This window comes from Chelmon rostratus, chromosome 13 (genome assembly GCF_017976325.1).
Source record: "Chelmon rostratus isolate fCheRos1 chromosome 13, fCheRos1.pri, whole genome shotgun sequence".
NCBI lineage: Eukaryota > Metazoa > Chordata > Actinopteri > Chaetodontiformes > Chaetodontidae > Chelmon > Chelmon rostratus.
The window spans coordinates 15,072,239-15,094,884 of record NC_055670.1 but is presented as its reverse complement, the minus strand read 5'-3'; the positions used below and the strand labels follow the sequence as shown (position 1 = coordinate 15,094,884).

Sequence of the window (22,646 nt, the reverse complement as noted above, 5' to 3'; positions counted from 1 at the left end):
TAAAGTTAAACAAATTCAAATATTTGTAGCAAAGTTGGAGGATGGAGGATATACAAAGAGAGAATGACATCAAATTTCCAACTTAAAGCCAGCTCTCGCATAACCATGGCTCAATATAACTTCTGTGGGTTTTTGATGTGATACTGACAATTATGTGGGATTATACTATTCATGCATTATTTGTTAGATAGTCCTCACAAATCAGCACTGCTTTGAAGAGTTTAAAGTAAATGCAATCAATATTTGTTAAATGCACCACCACTAAGTTAGCCTTTTAAAGCATTAACTGCATGTTTTAAACACTGGAAACACAGACCTCTTCAGCATCACAGTAAGTAGCTAATTTGGAACTACTGGAAATGAAACAGCCTGATAAATATGGAATGCTATATATATATATATATATATATATATACACACACACACACACACACATTTTTACCCCTGAATCATGCATAGTAACGCATTTGTTGACACTGTGGTCTTCAGATGTCTTTATAATACCTCCTATGCTTTCTGGTTTTACAGCAGCACATCCTTTGGCCATGTCTCATAAAATCTGTACCATCACAACTGAATTTGCTGTAGTGTTCCATTTCTATTAAGACTACTTGGGGCAGTTGGGGCGTGTTTGTGGCTTGTTTTCGTAATACATTGTGGCTGTTGCCTGTTTCCACATGAGCTCACAGGCTTGTGATCTGCTGACCTTTGGAATTTCGGCTATAGAGCAGAGCTAGATGTTCTCGCTAAGCAAACGGCTCAGGTTTGAATCCAGTGCTTCTATTGATATCGAATGTCTTTCTCTCTTTGCCAATGTTTAACTAGAGCTATGTATTTGGGAATCCCCCTGCTGCTTTTGTGTGCATGCAGTGTACACGTTTGGAGGAGTTTGTCTGCAGCAACATGGCAAGAATAACAAATTTGGTTTACACCCACTCTTTTTCTCTTAAGGGCCAGAGGAATGCCTGACGTGTTGATTTTGGCCTCTGCATGACAAAGGTGTAGTTTGAGCAAATCAGCTAACAAACTCACCATTAATGCCAGTCCCGTTAGAGCCACCATCCTCGGCCATCTGCACCGTGACTCATTTGACTGTCATTTCACGCCATTTATAGGCTGTGTTTGGAAGTCTCCCCCCTCAGCCTCGCCTCCGGGATACCAGACTCCCTCCTCTGGCAGTGTCCCCCCGCTGGGTGTGGCTTGAGGATGGAGATTGGACAATGCTGCTCCAATCTCCCAACCCCCCACCCTCCATGCATCATTACATTCCTACTACAACCCCCCCACCCCCTCAAATCAGTATCTTCCCCAGAGGTTTAGGCCTGTAACGAGAGGATGGGGTGGAGCATCTGTTCCCGGAGCCTTTCCTTTCACCCGCAGGACCTCCCTCCCAATTAGTCTCTTTTGATATACCCCCTCTGGTCGCAGTCTCAATCTCTTCCATTTCCACTCAATAACACACACAGATACACCACAGACAGACAGACACAACACCACAGTCTCCGTCTGTCTGAGTCCCCCTTTTTTCTCAAGTCTTTTGATCATTGGGTGACTCAACTGTTCAGTCAGTTTCTTAATGTCACCCTGAAGATTTTGCAGACGGCACTAGCTTTGTTGTGCATTATAAACTCGATGATCATCTTCATTCATGCCGGTTCTTGTTCTGTACAAAGTTTAATGTCTCACTCACACATATGAACCTTTATCCCTGCTCTCTCTCTCTGTGTATGCAGGTGAGAAGCAAGACGGAGCGGAACTCGGAGCCCAGATCGAACTCAGCAAAACCTGTGAGATGCTCAGAAACCCCCGGACAGGTCAGTATGTGCACACAATGGCTTACTTCAGCACATTCAGGGGAAGTGTGAGAGACATTAAATGACCTTTTGGGGAGAGTAAAGAATGGTTCATCTGACATTCTGACTCTGACCTTTTGATTTTTCTCCGACTGTCGTTGCCCTGAAGCTTGAACTTTCTTATTCCCCCTGAGGATGGGCTCATGTCATGTGATTTGATTTGATATTTGCATCATGAGAAACTTGAGGGAAAATGGTCAAATTCAGCTGATAATAGTTCAGAGTCATGTATAAACATGGGGGACACACATGCTCTGTAGAAACACTGACACCTGTCAGTTTGCAGTTAAACAAGAGAAGGCAGAGATGTGCAGAGCATTTACACCTTGTGCAAATGTAGACTAATCAATATAATTTGATAACAACAATCACATGTCAAGAGTTTATTTGGCTGCAGAAGCAGGTTGTGTGTGCTGGTATGTGTTTGTAGTGTGTGTGTGGGTGTGTGTGTTTAGAACTAAGAATGATTAGTCAAGTATCTGATGAGTGGATGGTAGCCAGTTTATCTGCAAGTATTTCGACAATTAATTTAAGCTATTTTTCAAGCAGCAATACCAAAAATTCTCTGTTTCCTGCTTCTCAGTCGTGAGGTTTTGCTGCTCTTCTCTGTCATGTGATAGTAAACTGAATATCTTTAAGTTTTAAACTGTTGGCTGGAGAAAACAAAAGGTGTCAAGCTTTAGGAAATTGTAACAGTCCTTTTTCACGTTATTTTCTGATATTGTACACACAGAAAATATCAGAAATGGATAGCCCCTGCAGGAATACAGGCTGCAGTGTGCCATCATATGTGGGCTGTTGATTCAACTGGCATCGGGAGAACTGATTACTGATTTGGCACAAAGGGATTTTCTCTTGTGCAGAAACCGTCTGTCCTACTTACAGAGACACCACCGCAGCCTAACCTGCTGTTCCCAGCTGGTTCTGCTTTGAAATACACCCCCCTCCCCTCATCCGTCTCTCCTCCTCCCATCTCCTCTTCATCTCTCTTTGCTCCTCCTCTCTGAGTCTGTGCAGAAGGCTCCACCTCTCCCATGCACCCCCCCCACCCCCTCCTCTTCTGCTCTTTGAGCCGCGTCCTCTCTGCGTCAGAAAGCTCCATTCATGAAAAGTGTGACGTGAGCAGGTCTTCAGCGACCCGGTGATGCTGCCGGCCACCCACTCACAGCCCAGGTGCTGCGGGAGTTAGAGGAATGTCTGTCATCCTCCTGCCTCTGTCTCCCTCTTTCCCTGCTTTTCTTGTTGTTTTTCTCCAATCCTGACCGTCAGTTCAGTCTTTCTCCCCTGGCTTTTTTTTTTTTTTTGTCCATCCCTGCCTCAGAGCTGAGAGAGGACCATGAATTTGAGCTCTGTCTGCTGTGAGTAATCTGCTGATGCTGTGTCTTTGCCTTACATCCGAGCAGAAGCTGGTGTGATGTGGAGGTACCTCTCCTGCTCGTGTGTCTGTTTGTGTTTTCTTTGAATGTACATATTTTAATATCTGCGTGTATGTGTGTGTGCGTGTATGTGTGCGCTGTTTGTATGTGGATCAGCTGTCAGTGTTTGCTCAGCGGCAGTGCTGCAGGAGTGTGTCGAGCGGTCGTGCTTCGGTGCGTGCAGGAGCTATTTTAGGCTCAGCTGTGATGCTGCTGCTGCTGCTTTTTGATGCAGTACTTCTCCGTGCCCTCTGAAGGACAGGTTGAGATGTACGTTAAGGTATAGACCAACAGATCCCGCCCTCCACCTCCTGATGTAGCAGCCAAATGAGGAATTATAGCGCTGGTTTGGTCAGAGATGACTTTTCTGGGACACACGTGCATCATGCACAGCCACGGTTATTTCAGTATCTGCACATGCACAAATCACATTCACTTTTCCTTATCTAGTTCTTCATTTTGGCTTAGTTAACTCTCTTTGTTCTCCATGTTTGACATTTCTCCCACACTTTGCAACTTCATCCATCTCTATACACTGGGATTGGCAGTAGGAAAGCTGTGTGCCCACCTCTGTCCTCTGCTACTAAGCATGTTTATGTAACTGCACTGGATGAGTAGCCGGCAGCCGGGCTTTAGAGGAGAGGAGCAGGAGGAGGAGGAGGAGGAGGGGAGAACTCCGTCCATCCACCCATTCTCCACAGAGCATTTCGAATAATGGCTGCATATTCATATCCATGAGGAGTTTGCCATTTATCTTTATTTGTGTGTTTTTCCAGAGTGTCTCACTTTAGCTGCTTGGGGTTCAGGATTTAATATTAGAACACAGCTGAGGTGAATGTTGTGTTATTTTTAAGGGCATGCAGGAATAGTATGAACCCAGGGGCTGAGCACTAATGTGTATTGATTTCTTGGCCTTCTGTCTGTCTTTATAGGAATAAGGAAGGGCATGTAGCACAACACCCATTTCCTCTTATTTTCCATTTATGTATTTTTTTTTCGCTCTGTAGTCTTGTGTATTTTGCAGTCTTTAAAATGGTGTCAGTCACAGCCAGTCTCCTGCAATATGCGCATTTGTCTGTTGTGTCACTTTTTGTGTGTCTGTCTCTCTCCTCGGCCCTTGTTGTTGGCGGGCCAGGCAGGCCGTCCCTATTAAAAGAGCACAAGGGGGATTGTTGTGGCAGCAGCTGCTCTGGTGTGCAGTGTTGAGTGTGTTTGTCTGTGTGTGTGTGTGTGAGTGTGTGTGTGTGTGTGTGTGTACTGTCTCCTGGCCGTGCAGGGCAGACAGGCCCAGTTCACATGGAGCCGGCTCCTCTTGTGTCCTTTGTTGTCGCTCTGGGAGTCTTTCCCATTGGAGCGTGGTCGGTACAGTATCATGCCGCAAGCAGCCACAGCGGCAGCAGAGGAGCAGTTTCCCCTTCTTCTTTTTTTGTCTGTCTCCCATTCATTTTTCTCTGCTCTCACTCTTTTCCGTTCCCGGCCACAAAATGTTCCTCCCCGTCTCCCTCATTCATAACCCTCCGTATCCTTTCCTGACTCCCTAATCTGCATCTCGTCCTCCACTTTTCTCTCTCCCTCCACTGTCTCCTTGGCCCCACCGTCCCTTTCTGTCTGTTTGCATTCATCATCTATCTGGATGGATCTGGTTAGCATTCATAAATAGAGCTCCATAAAGCTTTAGTGTTGAGCATCACTGGGGATGAAGAGTTTGCTCGACTGAAAGGGCCGATATTGAAGCTTTTCAGAGCAGAGTGTGCGTTATAGCTGGAGATTTTCGGGAGGCTGTGTGTCCTGGTTGCAGTGCTGGCTGCAGCCTCAATGAGAGGCTGGGAGAATGAAGCTGGAGGGAGAGTGTGTGACGTGTCGATGGCGCACACTCTTTTCTTCAGTTATTTATTTTCTCCGATTCTGGCTGGTACCGGCTGAGGCTATTTGAGGCACACAAGTTGTGTTTGTGTGAAGGCAGTGCTAATTATTCACAGCCATGTCAGCCCTGTGTTTGAATTTTAGCTTCTTCCTCCAGAACGTGTTGGTCAGCTGGGTTCTGCAAGTATGAATTTTGTTAAACCACACAGACAGACTTTGATGTTTTGGACTTCAGAAGAGGAAGCCGAGTTGTAACAGTTTTGTTTTCACACACTCTTTCATCCTCATATCAGTCAACTCTCTCTGGCAGTTTCATTCATCCACCTGACCGCCCTGCTCCTCCTCCTCCTCCTCCTCCTCCTCCTCCTCCTCCTCCTCTCAGCCTTCACAACAAATCAGGCATATTCCAGATTATCCCACCTGGCACGTTCCCTGTGGCAGCAGCTTTGACCTTGTTCCCATTTGCCCAGCAACACCAGTCAAACCCCAAGCAGGCAGGTAGGCAGGAGGGCAGGGATTATTGTTCTGTGGCCTGCTTTCCCCTCCAGCCACCACCAGGTATTTAAGTCAGCCCAGGTGAGTCACCAGAGGGAATCAGAATATGAAGAAAAGGGGATTACAGGGAAATGTCAGCCATGTGATGGCAGATGCCTGAACGCTGTGCCAGAATTTGTTTATTCTCCCCTCCACCGCTGTGCCCGCACCAGCAGATTATTACTTTCACCCACCTACAGCAGGCTGTCCAATCCCCTCTGGCAGGACTCGTGGCCATGGTAGCGAGGGAAAGCTGATTTAGACATCGGCCCACATCCCAACAATCAAATCGGGACTTGGGCGACTCTGTTGGCGGAGTCACATTTCCGAGGTCTCTGGATTTGATGTTCTTATTGCTGAATATACTATAATTTTGTCTACCTCACTGACCAGAAAGAAATCTATGAGCAATGCATTTCCTGATTTTACAACCACAGTTCCAACAAAGCTGGGAATGCTGTGTAAAATGTGAAAAAAACGGAATGCATCATTTGCAAACAAACTCTGTTAACGGTTTTACAAAGTGTTCCTGAGCCCATGTAGTAACATGGTCAACAATAACATTGTTTACTCACATGATGAACACTGACCGTGAGTCCATAGTCTGCACTGACTTGGGAAACAAGTACAGATACCGAAGTTCAGCTGTTCAGCTGTGACCCAGAATAACAGACTGTGTAGTTCAGACCATAGAGACGTTTTTTGCTACTGATGATAACAGACTCTTGTATTTGTCCACACTATTTTGTTTTTATAGTCTAAACTTTCCCTTTTATTGGTCATTTGAGGTGCTCAGTGGACATGAGTACTGCTCTCAACATTCATTTTTGTTTTAAGAGAGGAGGTCGGGGAGATAGAAACAGCCCAGTGCAGGTATTTATCTTTTCCTTCTGTGTTCACGATCATGCAGACCACTCTGCCAGATCTGGACAGTATCTGTGAAAAGGTTTGACACTGGTTCACTGTGCTGCAGTCATACATTTCTGTATGCCTTAGCTGTCTAATGATGTGAAAATCTGATTTTTTTTTTAATGTGATGGACAGATGTTGAGTATATGATGGCTCGTGAGACTGAAATTTGCAAACATATACTTTTAAGGTAAAGAGCTATGGCATGCGCTTTGTTTAAAAATAATGGCAGTAAAGGTAGTGAAGACCACTGCTCTGCTTTCACTGTGTGACAGGCTTAGTGGATAGAAAAGCAACCTCCGGGCTTTTTGGCCTCTCCAAATCTGAGTGTTGGATGAGAATGAGTGTGACTGGTAGCAGAAGGTCAGGATGGATGCTGTGTTGACATGGTAACGTGTGAATGACGAGGTAGGATAGGGGCTAAATTGGTTCTTTGTTGGTGGCGCAGCTGTCACCTAAAGGGAGGTTCCCCCTATGGGGCCCAGCAGGGACTTCCCTTAATGAGGAGCAGAGTGATGGAGACACAGCTGACGCTGCTGCTACTGAATGATGCTGCTGTGTGAGCGTGAGCATGACTGCGACAAGCAGCTCCTGTATATGTCGCAGGTCTGTCTGCTGCTGCATTAATATGTGGTGAAAGGTCCAGCTGCTTTTGTGAGGCTGTAGTATGATGAAACACAATCTAAACAACCTTTGCAGCATTTGCTGAGTGCCACAGAATAACTCCCTTCCCCAGTGGATTGCTGGGAGTAGTGGGATTATTGGATCCTGCCAGACACGCCCCGGACGTGTGTGTGTGTGTGTGTGTGTGTGTGTGTGTGTGTGTGTGTGTGTGTGTTCTCTGAACCTGATCCCCATGCACCACCAGCTGCCGTGCACACACACACACACACACACATACATACTCATATAAAGTAACAGTGGCTATACCAGTGAGGTCTTTCTCTGCGATAGTGTTTGTTCATATACTAAAGCTATGCTTATCTTGGTGTGTTGTGATATTGACCATTGACATTAGGTTGCCTTTAGAGAGGCAAGAAATGAAAGAAAGTGTGTAGAGGATACACAGAGGGGGAGGGCTGAATAAGGTCTGTGTTTGTACAAGCTTGTTTCTAGAGGCCTGTAGAGGGATTAAAGGATCAGCCCCTGATAATTTCTCTCTCTCTATTGCTCTCTCTCTCTCTCTCTCTCTCTCTCTCTCTGTCTCTCTCTTTCCCTTTCTTCATTTTGTCCATTCTGCTTAGCGTCTGCATTGTTTTCTTCTCTACTTTATGCAAGCATATAACCAGATTTTGTTTTTTTCAACATCAGTGGGACGGTCAATGTGTCCTTCTGTCCAGTCACGGTCACTTTCGGAAAGTCCTGTAAATAAATGACTGTAAATGAAACCCCGTTCCCTTCTTGATGAAGTGCAGACATTATTCATGGGATTCTATGGCCATAGAGATCTTCCATTAGAGATTAATGGGAAAGAACAAGGGGTCCATTTCCTGTTCTTGGTGTCAGATATAAATGCATAGACTCAGCCTGGTAGGGAAGAGGATAGAGATTGTGCAGAGGGAGTGCCAATGGGTGATAATTATAATAAATTGAAAGGCGTCAGATTTTCTGTCCGACTGTGCTCCGTTGTCATTATTTAGGCAAGATAATTGTGCAGTGTTAGCTGGGTTATAGGGGTTACTGTGCGTGCAGGCTGGTGTCTTCATGTGCGTGTTTCTGCCCAGCTGACCGAATCCACCCACCGCGACCCACGTCAGAAGCCCAGCTCTGAGAATCGTCCATGGGGTGGAATTACAGCACGGGCCTCTACTCGAACAGCTCGATTGTCTCGGCTGTGGAAGGGACGGATTTATTGGATACCTGAGAGAGCATTCTCTCCTTCCCCTGCACTCTCAGCAACCTGCTTAGAGACAGGCCTGCATTATAGATGAGCTTCTGGCAGCCGCTACACTCTCACAGCGCTCAGGTTACCCCCCAGTAGATACACACAGATACAGTACATGCATTCACACAAACATGTAAGCGGCATCTGTGTGTACCATCAGACTAGGACCATGTAACTCTGAGCATCTCCACTTTGAGTCCTGTCAGGAACTTTCCATGTCTCCTTTCTCTTTCCACAGCTTTCATGTTCTTCACTCTATTAACAAGTATCCAAAAAGGCAAAATGCCAAATAACAAATGCATGATTAAACACACGTGTTGGGACCTGGAATCCAAGCTCGGCGTCGTAGCTTTGCAGCATCTCAGCAGCAATGTTATCTTCTTCGGGATTGCACTTTGACCTATGCTGAGAGGGAGAGCTATGCATTTGTGCCAGTGTTCCCCCGCAGAGATCAATATAAACGGAGTGTGTTTCAGTTGGACTTCATGGCTGCCCTCTCCCCTTCAGAAAACTTCCACGTAACACAGAGCCACCTCACTGCTTTGCCTCTCTGTCTCCACCCCCCTGGACTTTGATCTCCTGTTCCCGACTGTACACACTGTACAGCCTCTCACTACCTCCCTCTTTCTGTGTCCCTCACTCTCTGGTTTTTACTGCCCCCTCAAACTTGATTTGCGGTGACTTGAATTTGTAGGTTGTGTCCTCATGGGTTTAAAAAGGGGACAAAAATCAAGTGTCATTTACAAAGCAATTGATTCACTGCCTTGTGCTGCTTTTTTTTGCTAAGATTGGTAAGCAGGCACAGTCAGACTGTATAAATGGCCATCTGTTTGTCTGAAAACGCAGCGTATGCTACAGTTGCAACCAGTTGCAGCCCTCATGTGTTGGATTTGGAGGTTTTAGACTCTGGCAACTCCCAGTGGTAGTGTTGAAAAAGAGACTGTGGCAGACAGCTTTGCACACCAGTACAGCCCCCAAGGACACTGAAGAAAAAGAAAGAAGCACATACTCTGGCCGTTTTCTTTTTTTATTTTACTGCAAACAAACGGTTTTGCCATGAGAATAATTTGATGTAAGATATTAAAAATCGTACAAAAATGCTCCGTACTATGTAGGGGCTTTAAACGACATGGTAGCTAGTTTGGATTGATAGGGTTGCACAGTTCAGCATTTTTCTTAACTACATCTATGATGTAACGCACAACATTTGTGGTTAACATTTTTCATTATATAACATGAGACTAGCATCATAAGATGCAAAAAATGCTCTTTAAGGATAAGGCTACCATCAGTAAATGATATGAAGTCATGTCAAGTAATTTGATCCTAACAAGCTACAACCAAATATGGGCAGAAATGAGTCACATTGTCACGCTGGGTGACATGTTTCTTTATTATAAAAATAGAAAAATTGTTGTTTATTTTGATTCAGTCACGTATACGCCATCGTGGTGCTTTTAATACTCACTGGAGCAGCAAATGTGTATTAATCCACATCTGAAAATAGTCCCCAACAAGTGCACTGCTTGCTCCTGTTTGACTAATTTTGTTTTAGAAAATTACTGATCCTTTTTTTAGTATGTTTGTGACAACATGTTTGTTGCATGTTAGTTTTGGTCTTTGAATTAGACTTGTAAGCAAAATACAGAATAATACCAAGCTCATAACTGTAAATATTCATGCATTTTATGTGTTGTGTTATTCAGTTGTTGACCTCCGTAACTAATGTTAGCATTATCCTTAAGCATGGAAAGTGGGTCCTTAAGCATGGAAGGTGGTTTGGATCAGTATGTATGACAAAATGATATTAAAGTCTGTTCACTAGCTTTGTCTGAGCTTTCAACAACCCCTCACAATCCTCATCAGCAACTGTAGTGTGACTACTTGTTATCACGTGCCTCCACACATCTGTCGTGATGACACCTGAGGCAACTCACTGATGAAGACTGTGAGATGCTATTGATCAGAAAAAGGTAGTAGGTGAATTGAGATGAATTTGTCACACTGTATTATACTTGTTTATCTTTTTTTATTCTTTAAACTGTTTGATGCTCTACAGCTGTGCATATTTATTCATGCTGAGCTTATTTGGCTTTGATAGACTGAAGTGACAACTTGGTTTGTTCATCAGCTATTTTGCCATGCCCTGGAAGATACCCCTCTAATATCCCTGTATGTATTTGGTCATTGCAGGCAAAGTTGCATTTCTAAGAACAGATCTAATTCATGGAAGTATTGGATTTGAGATGATTTTTCATGTTTTCATGCTCAAGTTGCTCTCTGTTTAGAGGAAAGTTGTGTCTCTTCCCTCACCCAGGTCCACCAGTGTCTTGTGTAACACTAATAGGCAGATTAAGACAGTACAGATTTTCTCCTGGTGATTCGGCGACTGAAGAAAACTTGTTAGTAAGTTTGCTCTGCGGCTGGCTAAGGCCTGGCCTGTGGTGTCTTAAGGCCAGCCCTGATGGTTTAGCAGTGAGAATGGGCTGTGTGTGCCAGATGTTTCGCTCTCAGCAGTCCTAATACACAACAAGACTTTTAATCCCCGCTATACTGTTACTGCTTCACAGAGAACATGCTAAAGCCCCAGTTGTGTGTGTGCGTGTGTGTGATGGGTTTAGTCCAACGGTTTCCCAGAAATTTCCCAGAATTGCATTATTAGTATCTACTCTGCAATGTCTTTCATTTAGCAACACTATCTCTTATGCACTGATTCAAAGCCTGGCTGCTATTTCTGACCTCCTCTACCCTGCAGTGTTTGCACTCCATAGCTGAAAATAATCATCATTAATGTAAGATCTCTCAATCCCATATCTATGAGAGGAAATGAGAGGATTGCACTTCTCTCTTTGTGAGAGTAATAGGCCCCATGGTAACAGTTATAATCATGTTTATGTTGTATCAGAGGTGTCTACAATCATCCAAATGGATTTAACTCAGCTTTTTATTTTAATCTGCATTTCATTTTCCATGTACTGTACTTTAGCTAACCTGTCTCTCTCTCTGTCTCTCTCTCTCTCTCTCTTGTTCTGCATTTTCCTCCCCATTCTGCAGGCAATTTTCTGAATTTAGATTAACCAGTGTGTTAGGACGCGCCCAACATCATCATCACTGGGTAGCCCATGCACATGCACGACACCATGGGTAGCTCCCCCGAGGTGCTATCGTGGACTTCCTGCCCGAGTCTGCTGGTGGGCAAGCTGAAGGAGGAGCTCAAGCTCACCGTGGTCGGGGATGCCATGAAGAAATCAAACTCACCCAACTCCCAACCTCAGCCTCCTCAGGCCCCTCCGTCCAGTTTACCTCCTCAGATTATCACAGACCTGGCCCCGCCGACACACCTGCCCGTTCCCCTGCAGACGCTGCAGACGCCCGGCCAGGATGAGGACTCAGTGCTGGGGGGTATAAGCCCCCCGAACACAGCCTTGAGCGTGGACTCGACACGAAGTGAGGGCGGGCACTTTGACAACAGTGTGCTCCAGCTGCAGGAGCAGGACCATGAGGAAGCCGGATCGCCAGCCTCCTGCGAGCACGGCGGATGTGGCAGTGGGATGGAGGAGCAGATGGGAGAAGGAGACTGTCCCATGGACCACAGTGGAGGAGGAGGACAGGGCCACCCCCATCACCCCGATGACATCAAGTTGCACTTCCACAGAGCGGGGCCTGGGTCTGGTGGCTTCTTAGAGGGGCTGTTTGGCTGTCTTCGGCCTGTGTGGAACATCATAGGGAAGACATACTCGACAGAATACAAGCTACAGCAGCAAGGTTTGTTCTGTTTTTTTTCTTTCTGCATGGCATCAGTCTAGGAAACTTAAATGCTCTGTGTCTGTTTCAAACAGCCCTGCCCCTTTAGGGCTTCTGAGAAAGAAACTTCAGATTCTCTTCCTGTTTCTGCTAATCTAGTCTGAAACCGTAATTGAACAGCTACCCCTAGCTTCACCATATTGTTGTTGTGGGTAAAGCTGTCAGTTTGAATTGAGGTCATGGTAAAGGTGGACTCACCTTGCTGCAGGGCTGCCTGTACAGGCTGGACACAGAGGCTACAGGATGCAAGTTGAGGTCAGACAGAACTGGACGGGGTTTTGTGGTTGGTCAGCTAATGTCCAAATGTGGTGGGCTGGAGATTTTAAGCAGCATAGTTTTTCTGCTACGCTGGTTTTCAAACCACATAACAAGGATGGAACAGCATATGACTCACTGTTTGAACTGTTTCTAAGACATTTATAGCAGTTGTGCACTGGGCTTTACGTTTATTTTTGCTCAGCATGGCTAAAAAATATATTTAGCCCTAACCATGTTTTGTGTTGTTTTTTTGTGCTGTGCCAAAAATCTTAACCTCTGAGATACAACCTTCCAATAAGGATCGTTCTCGGAGATTTAAACTACACGACAGATATTAGTCATTGTCATTTTTACTTTTCATTTTCACTTCCTGGAGTCCTGTTGTCACTGTGTGGTTGCCAGACAACCAGCAGAGACTCCAGGAAGTAACTGCTCCCAGCCAAGAAATTGTCCAGCAAAAATAAACCCCTGTAACCCCTCCTGTGTTTGGATACAACCAGTCTAGCTGTTTTGCCCTATTTTCATTCAGTAACCTAAGCTAACAAGCTGTTTGCTGTAGAGCAGTATCATTCTACCCATGAAAGTGAATATGTATATTCCCCATGACGATTTCTTTAAAGAGCAAATGTAATGATGATGTGCAAAAGAGCATAGACAGACAAAAACAACGCTTATGATCAAAATCTTATACACTTGAAAAAGTAGCTAGATAAAGCTTTTATTTTGAAAAAATGTACTTTTTTCCAGACATGTGGGAGGTTCCATTTGAGGAGATTTCAGAGTTGCAGTGGCTGGGCAGCGGTGCACAAGGAGCCGTCTTCTTGGGCAAGTTCCGCTCTGAAGAGGTGGCCATCAAGAAGGTGCGCGAACAGAAGGAGACGGACATTAAACACCTCAGAAAACTCAAACATCCAAATATCATCAGCTTCAAGTAAGTCTACAACCACCTGCCTGTGCACATTACCTGATGTTGTCTTCAGCTATGGTGTCCAATGGGCAGCAAGAGGTGTTGAGTTTCGTATTGTCAGGATCTGTTGATCTACAAATATGTTTCCTGTGTTTTGTCCAACTTAGGGGTGTGTGCACCCAGGCACCTTGTTACTGCATCATCATGGAGTACTGTGCCCAGGGCCAGCTGTATGAGGTGTTGAGGGCCGGGAGGAAAGTGACCCCCAGGATGCTGGTGGACTGGGCCTCGGGCATCGCCAGCGGCATGAACTACCTGCACCTGCATAAAATTATCCACAGAGATCTCAAGTCTCCCAAGTGAGTTTCTTCTTTTCCTGGTATTGTAAGATGAAAGATCATTTCTGGGGACTTTTCAACTCTCACCACTGTGTAATCTGCTGCAATGAAAATGATCAGTCTGTTCCTCCAAAAAGCCTTTGAGCAGGAACCCAATTTGCACTTTCGTTGAGTTACAATAAAAATGCTTCAGTATGTAAAGCAGCAAAGTTGATATTTCCTCGTGATCTGCAGGAGAGTACAGCAAACTTTCTTGTTTTGTCACTGATATTCAGCAGCTGATCTGTAAATCTCAGGAAAACAGCTCAGCAACCTTGTGTGTGAGTTCTTAGCCCACAGCAATGTGGGACAATTCATCCTTTCAGCTCTGAACAGTCTGACATGAACTCAAATGCCATTCTTCGAATTAATAAAAGCCTTAGAAGCCTTAATGTAAGAGTAAGACATAGTGTCCTGTCTCTTCCTCTGCGCACTGTAGCACTGTTTCTCTAATCAATATCATCATACTGCAGCAGTGCAAAACACTGTATTAGTCAGCAGAAGGATTGCAAGCTGAATGTGCTGGAAAGGTCAGTCTCATTCGGCTAATGGGATGATTCAGTCGAGAAATGTGCTTCTGTAACCTTTTAGGCTTGAAAATTGAAATGCTGCAAAAGAAACTCGTACCGCTTTAAAACCAATACCAATGTCACAGGAAAAACTTGGCATTGGTTTGAGTGGTTTAACCCAAGTCATCTGACCCGGATTAATGTCAGTCTGATAGCACTCGGCTTTGATTTGAAAGTAAATATGAGTTTTTATAATAACTCTAGAATTACTATCCAGTTGATATCGATTATCATAGGACTACTGTCTTTTTCAGTCCTCTTAATCAAACAGTGTGACCTTGGTAACAAGACTGTGTCTGTCTTTGTCTCTTTCAGTGTTTTGGTCACACACAACGACACTGTGAAAATCTCTGACTTTGGAACGTCCAAAGAGCTCAGTGACAAAAGTACAAAGATGTCATTTGCTGGTACGGTGGCCTGGATGGCCCCGGAAGTGATTAGAAATGAGCCTGTGTCTGAAAAAGTAGACATCTGGTGAGTACTATAATGAGTTATGTACAGTTCAAGTTTTTAATTTGAGGTAGATACATGCTAAATTGGAAAGACGTGAGGGCAGTGTCCAACAGTCGTATTGTATATCATAGACTTTCATTTAAAAGTGATCTGTTGATGTTGCCTGACTCTTTTCTTGTGTGTTGCAGGTCATTTGGAGTTGTGTTATGGGAACTGCTGACGGGAGAGATTCCCTACAAAGACGTGGACTCCTCCGCCATCATTTGGGGTGTTGGCAGCAACAGTCTTCACCTTCCTGTCCCCTCCACCTGCCCGGATGGCTTCAAAATCCTCATGAAACAAACATGGTGAGTGTGGTACATATGTTATGTTTAGTAGCATCCTTGTCCACCACGTCTGTTTAAATGCTGTGGTTACAAAGGTTAAAGGCTGTGCTTGCACTTTAAGATGAATGCACCACACAGGACTGCCCAAATTCCTATTTAAAAAGGGGCATTTTTACTGCTCTCATTAAATCACATCCCTTCCTCCTCCTTTTTTGCGGATTCCAGGCAAGGCAAGCCCAGGAATAGGCCTTCGTTTCGTCAGATCCTCCTACATCTTGACATTGCCTCTGCTGATGTCCTAGGAGCTCCTCAGGAGACCTACTTCAAGTCTCAGGTCAGCCCTATAGCTGCAAAACACAACAACCTTCGTTCTGTTTAAGTCAAAGGACTATATACTCTTCTTAAGATAAGTTTGATATGCACTTACAATGAGTGCAGCGCTCAGGCCCCAGACAGTATTTCTAGATGATGTTGCTGTCTTTGTCGCTGCAAGTAGATTGTCAGCATTTTGACTGTGTTCATCCACATTACAGTCAGAATGGAGGGAGGAAGTGAAGAAACATTTTGAGAAGATCAAAAGTGAAGGCACCTGCATCCACAGGCTGGACGAAGAGCTGATCCGACGCAGGCGGGATGAACTCAGGTGTGTACAAAAGCAAAGCCAGACGGAAACATAACCTCATTAAGCACAAATGATCACATGGAGTCTTTCTGTCTGTTCGTCTGCACATGATGTCGTTTTTAAATTGAAGCAGGAGGTGTTGTAAATATTTGTCTGCATTTCCTGTACACATTCAGGCATGCTCTGGACATCCGGGAGCACTATGAGAGGAAACTGGAGAGGGCAAACAACCTCTACATGGAGCTCAGTGCCATCATGCTGCAGCTGGAGGTCCGAGAGAAGGAACTAATGAAGTATGTGAATACTATTATTATTATATATTAACTATTTATCACACTAGTCATCAGCTATCTTTCATACTATCCTGCTCCTTTCTACCATTACAGGCCTTACTGCTTGCCAGTTTATCACTGTTTCCTCTTATCCAAAGGCATTTCCAGTAATGAAATGTTTGACATTATTCCAATAGCCTGGCAAGAGAACTCACCGTATATTCAGCTGAGCTTCTTCAGCATTTATTTGTCTTTGCTTGGGAATGACTCAAATAAGAAAGTGTCAGTCTTTCTTCCCTTAGGTGCCAATTTCTTGACCTATTTTTTTCAATGCGAGGATTTCTTTCCTTTTCCAAATCAATTCTCTTTTTTGTTTCTGTCCCAGAAACAAAAACTGTTACTGTAAGATCACCTGAAATGATTGCACAAACATGTAAATCGATTTGTACAATCTTGAATTCTCTCTTGTGTCTTGTAAGATCCTATCAGTCCAGAGTTTGGAGTAATGAAAGTATAACTCTGTATGGAACTGAATGGGAATGCTGTTCAATGTCACATAACTCTAAACTAATTCAGCCATCCCTGCAGGAGAGAGCAGGCAGTGGAGAAGAAGTATCCCGGGACCTACAAGCGCCACCTGGTCAGACCCATCGTCAGGTCTAACGCTGTAGAGAAGCTCATCAAGAAGAAAGGAAGCATGTCCCACAAACCCGGGATGCCCCCCACAAAAAGGTACAAAGCTCAACAAACTGAACGGTAAAAGAAAAGGCAATAATTCCCTGCTATGTATCCATTAGCATTTATGTTAATGTAGATTATTACATTAATTTATCCATTAAATAAGTGACTACTCTCAGTAAGGGGAAATTATTTACTTTCTGATAAATCCACGTGTCATTCGAAGACATTGGATATACAGTGTTGGGGAGAATGAATTAGTTTAGATACATTAGGTTAATGTTTGCTAAATGCATTTCTCACAGGCCAGACTTGCTTCGTTCTGATGGCATCCCCAGTGTCGACCCTCTCCCCTCCCCCTCGCCACTGTCAGCCAGCCCGAAGGTGTCCACTCCTCCTGGCAAAGCCCGGTACAGAAGCAAGCCTCGTCACCGCCGCGCAAACAGTAAAGGAAGCCACAGCGAGTTCCCCGGGCTGCTGAAGCCCGTCGCTGGGCCACTAGAGGACACCCAGTCTCTTCAGGAGCAACAGTTCCACCATCATCACCACCACCACCCACCGACCGAGGGGCCCTTCCTTCCTTTGAAGGGCCGCGAGGAGGCCGTCGTCAACTGTGCCAACAACCTGCGCTACTTTGGCCCTGCCGCTGCCCTCCGTAGCCCTCAGACTGACCACCTGCAGCGCCGTGTGTCTGGCTCCAGCCCTGACCTCATATCCACAGCTGTGGATGCAGACACGCGACAGCGGACTTCATCCACCAGCTCCAATCCTCTCCCGGGTGCAGGTGCTGGTTCTTTGTGTCCCTGCTGCCAGGCTCACCCCTTCCCTGGCTGCCTACACTGTCAGGAGACCCCTCCTGCGTCAAACCACCCAGAGTTGCCCCACTACTCACTGCTCAACACCCAGGAAAGTGCCCCATCTTCTTTGGGGGTTCCCGGCAAAGATCTAGCCTCAGACGGAGAGGCCGCAAAGAAGGCTGAGCCACAGGAACAAGAGGCATGCCAACACACTCACGCCCTGCCCACTGCACTGCCCCGCACTCTCAGACCTCTCAGGAAGGTGAGCACAGCTGGTTGCCTGACATCAGTGAGTCTGTAGTATGTGTTTGTGTGAAGGAAACTGTGAAAGATGATGGATTAACAGCTGTAACTGCTTTCTCTTACAGGGTGGGGATGAGTCATCTGAAGAGGAAGAAGGGGAGGTTGATAGTGAAGTGGAGTTTCCACGGAGACAGAGGTAAAGTACAGTTGGTCATCAGGTTTACCACGTCGACTTTCACTGTGTTGTAACACTGTTTCATTATGTGATGCAGCAAAAGAAAATTGCAGAGCATTCACCACACCATAATCAAAATAATCATTATAGTTTGTAATGCTGACGTATCTCAAACGCAGCAAGCCAGGTCTGAACCAGTCTTAAAGGAAAATGCTGGATGAAATTTGTGTTCTTCCTCTGCTCCCTGACAGACCTCATCGCTGTATGAGCAGCTTCCAGTCTTACTCCACCTTCAGCTCAGAGAACCTGTCTGTGTCTGACGGAGAGGAGGGGAACACCAGCGACCACTCCCACAGCGGGCCCCTGGAGAGGCTGAGCGCCAGTCAGGAGGAGCACCTGGATGAGCTGCTGTCGCACACGCCGGACATCCCCATCGACATCTCCACCCAGTCAGACGGCCTCTCTGATAAGGAGTGCGCCGTCCGCAGGGTGAAGACCCAGATCTCACTGGGAAAACTGTGCTCCGACGAGCACAGCTATGAGGTTAGGACTGTGGATGTGTGTGGTCCTGTTGTATTAGCTCAGAAATTTTAACCAAGGTGGCGATGAGGCTGCAGGGATTTCAGTGTAGGTCAGCCTGTCCACCACAGTGGTCCAATCTGAAATATCTCAACCGCTATTGGACAGATTGCAAATTTGGTTTAGACTTTTGTGGTTTTGCATGAAATGTCTTCACAACTGTTGGATAGATTGCCATTAAATTTAGATTGCCATGAAATTTGGTAGAGACATTCATTTTGTCTCTGTATTAAGCGCCATCATCAGGTCAGAATTGTCCAATTCTTTGGTTTAGGGCCATATACCTGCAAAGCTAATGACATTTCTATCATCAGTTACTAGCAGCTGCTTGCTGATACAGATATACACAAATACCAAGTCAATATACATGTATGTAAGTACAAAAAAGTATTTGCTCTGTCATTACTAAAATAACAGAGCTTTATCTTCCATCACAAAAGTCGATGTTTAGAATACAAAAGTGATTTTGTAACGTAGTTGCCCTTATACTGTATTTGTGCTGATGTTCCTCTGTCTCTCTCATGTTTCTCTCAGAATCCGCTACAGTTTGGGGACTCAGACTGTGATTCATCAGAAGCAGAGTGCTCCGATGCCACCATTAGAAACAACAAAGTCGGGGCTCCTTCCTCGTGGTGAAACCCGCCCCGGGGCTCAGTTCTGTTTTTGCCTGGAGGCCATCACGTCCCACTCTGCCCTGCAGAAAATACAGCAATAAGAGGACATCATTCTAAACAAAGCTCCCTATAGCAAAGCCCCATGCAGTCTCTCCCAGGACCCCCTTCACACCTACCCTTCCCCTCATAAAACCCAGTCTCCCTCAGCTCTAGCACAGCATCCAGGCAACCCATGGCAGGGATTCCCTTTTGAATGATAATGTACAGTCGATAGTGTAACATTCATAATTTATTTTTGTCTGAGTTTTGAAGGAAAATTCAGGACCTCTGTATGTTCTCTGATCTGAACAGAGAAAAAACTGACATTTTGAAACTGAGCATGGGCTAACTGTGTGGTGGGGAGAGACTGAGATTGGATGAAGATGCAGATGATGATGATGTGAAGGAGGATGTGCTGGGGTGCTGATGTATCAGAGGCGGACAGCTAGCAGCGTGGTTATATCACTGCTTTTGTTGGTCTCTCAGGAGACTGACTTAGACTAGGATTTATCAGTTGCTCTCAGCATCTTAATGTTGTAGACCGAAATCCCCAACCAACAAGGACTCCCTCTTACTAAAAGTAAGACCGACCTGCTTTATCATGAGTTTACAGTGCAGAGCCCCAGTTACCCCGCCTCCCCCACTTCCATCCCATCCCCACCATGGTGAGTGGGAAACAGGAAGCTCATGAAAACCGTATGAACACCAGCATGAACAACCTGCCTCGCGACCGGACTCCCTCCCTCTGTAGAAAACCACCACGTGTGTCTAGTCATCAGGATCCCCGCTGAACTGTCCTAGCATGCCTGTGCAGCTCGCAGAATGCAAAAGCTGCCAGAAGACTGCATGAAGTGGACGAGCCAGCAGAGCAACAGAGATAGAGACACAGCTGACAGCTGAAGAAACAATAACAAAAAAAAGAGACTCTTTCTCTGTGACCCAGCTAATCTTTCTCCAAGACACGCCACTGTCATTGTCATCGTCAATCAGATGTCATGACCGGAGTTGTTAAGGGAGTTATCTGTGTGTGTGATTGTGTGTGTGTGTGAGAGAGGGTGTGTGAGAACAAAAAGCCCTTTCCTCTCCATTAGACATTACAGTTTCAAGTCTCATCTCAGGATTGTTCGAGGACTGCGAGAAACTGGACTGGACCAATAATTGAGTGTAGGAATCTCCTTTGAGTGGCACATATTACGGACCATGCAGGAATATTAAAAAAGCCAATAGCCTTGATGTTCAACCCATTGTTGCTGTAACGGATATTAATGCTATGTAGAGATATAGAGTGTTTTAGTTGCAATCCAGGTGCAGTATCCCATTTCTTGAAATCACAAGGTGCAGTGTCTCCCGTGTACAATTTTCTAGCAGGGTAATTTATACTGTCCAATAAGCAATGTCCAAAAATATTTGTTTTACTGTGCTGTGGTGAGTAAAACAGCAATAATGTAAGTTGGCGCTCAGGTGAGAATGAAGTTGCTTGCTCAGGATCTGGAGCGTCTAGCTGGCTAGACACTATAATGGCTGGAGGAGAGCAGCAAGTGTCAAACAGCTTATTATAGATGCTATATTTTTTAATTGTCCCATTTTTGTGAACTTGCCTTTCCAGATATTTGATGCTCAGGTTTTATGTTGCGGATTGACAGCAGGAGCAATATATCAACAGCCACTAGATGGCGACAGTTACTATGACTTATTTTTCCTTGTGTTATGTAAATGTCCTGGTTCAATTTCTTTTTTCTACCCAAGCTAATTTATCTGACATTTGCCATGAGCATAAAAATCTAAGCATCCCAGCAATATTACTTTTTTTGTTTTGTTGTATTTTAAAAGGGATACTGCATCTGTGAGAGCTTTATTTTTTATCTCTGTTATAGTGTTTGTCATCTTTAATGGTTTTGCGGTTGAAAATTAGCTAGCCAGGGTTGAATTTAAAGATTATGATGTCAAGATGTCAGCTCAAGTGTATGCAGACTGCTGAGCTACTAAGTTAGGAATATAAGCCAGAGACAAGGCCACAGAGCAATAAAGCTGCTCTTGGTTTTCATCAACCTCATCTCAGTGTTAGTTACCCCTGTATATAAACACCTGTAAATGTAATGTTGCCCGTTTTTGTCCTCTCTCTGTAACGCATCGCACAGCTCTGACAGAGCATCGAGCTTCTGCCACCGACAACCAGCCGACAGGTTGAAAATGAGCAGAAAATCTGTATTACATCAGTATTGAACACTGCAGGAGGGTGTGAGTCATGAGAACCGAGTAGCACAAGGTGAATCTAAAACTGTACTGATGGATAAATTACCTTTTGCTTGAAAGGCTTACACCTGGTATTGAAAGCAGCTGCTGCCTTTCCTCGAGCCTCCTTCAACCTTCTTCACTCTGTTTACGTACGTGTGAACTAACCTAGTGTATTGTAATGACTGGGTAATCCGATCAAGCTGTTCATAACATTGTCTCTCTGGCATATATCCTGTGAAGTATGATTGTTGTAAAGTTTTAATTTAATATTGATTCTTTTTTTTTCTTTGTAGCTGGCCTACATGATTATTGAATTAATTTATTATGAATGACTGGTGTTGTGTTCTTTTTAATTTCAGGCAGCTTTCGAAAAGTCATGACCTATGATTTCTCCTGAAAAGTATTATTTAAAGGAAGCACAATGAATTGGTGTGGGAAGAGGACAGTATTTGTATGGCAGAACAAAGGCGTATCACAGGAATCTGAAGTTGTTTTTATCTTTGTGACCCTGCAGGGGGGCCATTCATTATTTAGATTATCACTGTGGATGAAGTATTGATTTAGCAGACTTAACATCAGTAATTAGCAACATTACGTTCCTAAAGCTTTTTTTTTTTAACCTTGACATAGGTTATAAGGAATCACTTGTAGTACAACCAAAAGCCAGTCAGTGGACTGTCACAGCAGGGTAAATGAGACATTAAGCCTGAAGGCATGTGTGATGCCGATTTCTGTACTTCTGCAGAGATCCTTTCCTCTCATTTTTAATTAAAATACTTACATTTGAATTTCTGTGAAATTGTCTCTAACTGTGGACATCATGTCGCCTCATCCCATGTATCAAACATCTATTTCTTTGTTACTCTCATTTCCAACTCCCTTTCCTGTTGAATGGCATTACGATCAACCAATCCTATCAGTTTCCTGTATTATCCAGTGTACAGTGCAATGGGTATCTGGGAGAATAAAATCGGAGCCAACAACTGCATGGAATAAATGCTGATGTACTGTACCCAACAAACTGTGATCTGACTCTTCTGTGACACCATAGACCATGTGATTTTCATCCCATTAATTATGCCCATATATCGGGTTGTATTTATACAATCTTGATAGAACCAAACACACCTGAGAAATTTATTTTTTGACCAGTCTGACCAAGACCAGTCCAAACTTGTATTTTTTTTTTTTAAATGTTATCATCCTACTACCACATCCTACTTTCTAGGCTTTTCCAAA

General features: G+C 44.6%; 1 protein-coding gene across 1 annotated transcript in view; it reads left to right on the top strand.

The window, feature by feature from the left end:
- Window positions 1–22,414, top strand: part of si:ch211-45c16.2 (mitogen-activated protein kinase kinase kinase 13) — a 33,299-nt gene extending 10,885 nt beyond the window's left edge. Inside the window, exons 2-15 of the mRNA XM_041951285.1 lie at window positions 1,734–1,814; window positions 11,514–12,224; window positions 13,269–13,452; window positions 13,596–13,787; window positions 14,690–14,848; window positions 15,016–15,174; window positions 15,379–15,487; window positions 15,687–15,796; window positions 15,952–16,068; window positions 16,636–16,779; window positions 17,031–17,784; window positions 17,891–17,961; window positions 18,192–18,483; window positions 19,054–22,414. Coding sequence (XP_041807219.1) covers window positions 11,582–12,224; window positions 13,269–13,452; window positions 13,596–13,787; window positions 14,690–14,848; window positions 15,016–15,174; window positions 15,379–15,487; window positions 15,687–15,796; window positions 15,952–16,068; window positions 16,636–16,779; window positions 17,031–17,784; window positions 17,891–17,961; window positions 18,192–18,483; window positions 19,054–19,155 — 3,036 coding nt within the window. The 5' untranslated portion in view covers window positions 1,734–1,814; window positions 11,514–11,581 and the 3' untranslated portion in view covers window positions 19,156–22,414. The remainder of the gene's footprint in view (window positions 1–1,733; window positions 1,815–11,513; window positions 12,225–13,268; window positions 13,453–13,595; window positions 13,788–14,689; window positions 14,849–15,015; window positions 15,175–15,378; window positions 15,488–15,686; window positions 15,797–15,951; window positions 16,069–16,635; window positions 16,780–17,030; window positions 17,785–17,890; window positions 17,962–18,191; window positions 18,484–19,053) is intronic.
- Window positions 22,415–22,646: the final 232 nt, after the last annotated feature.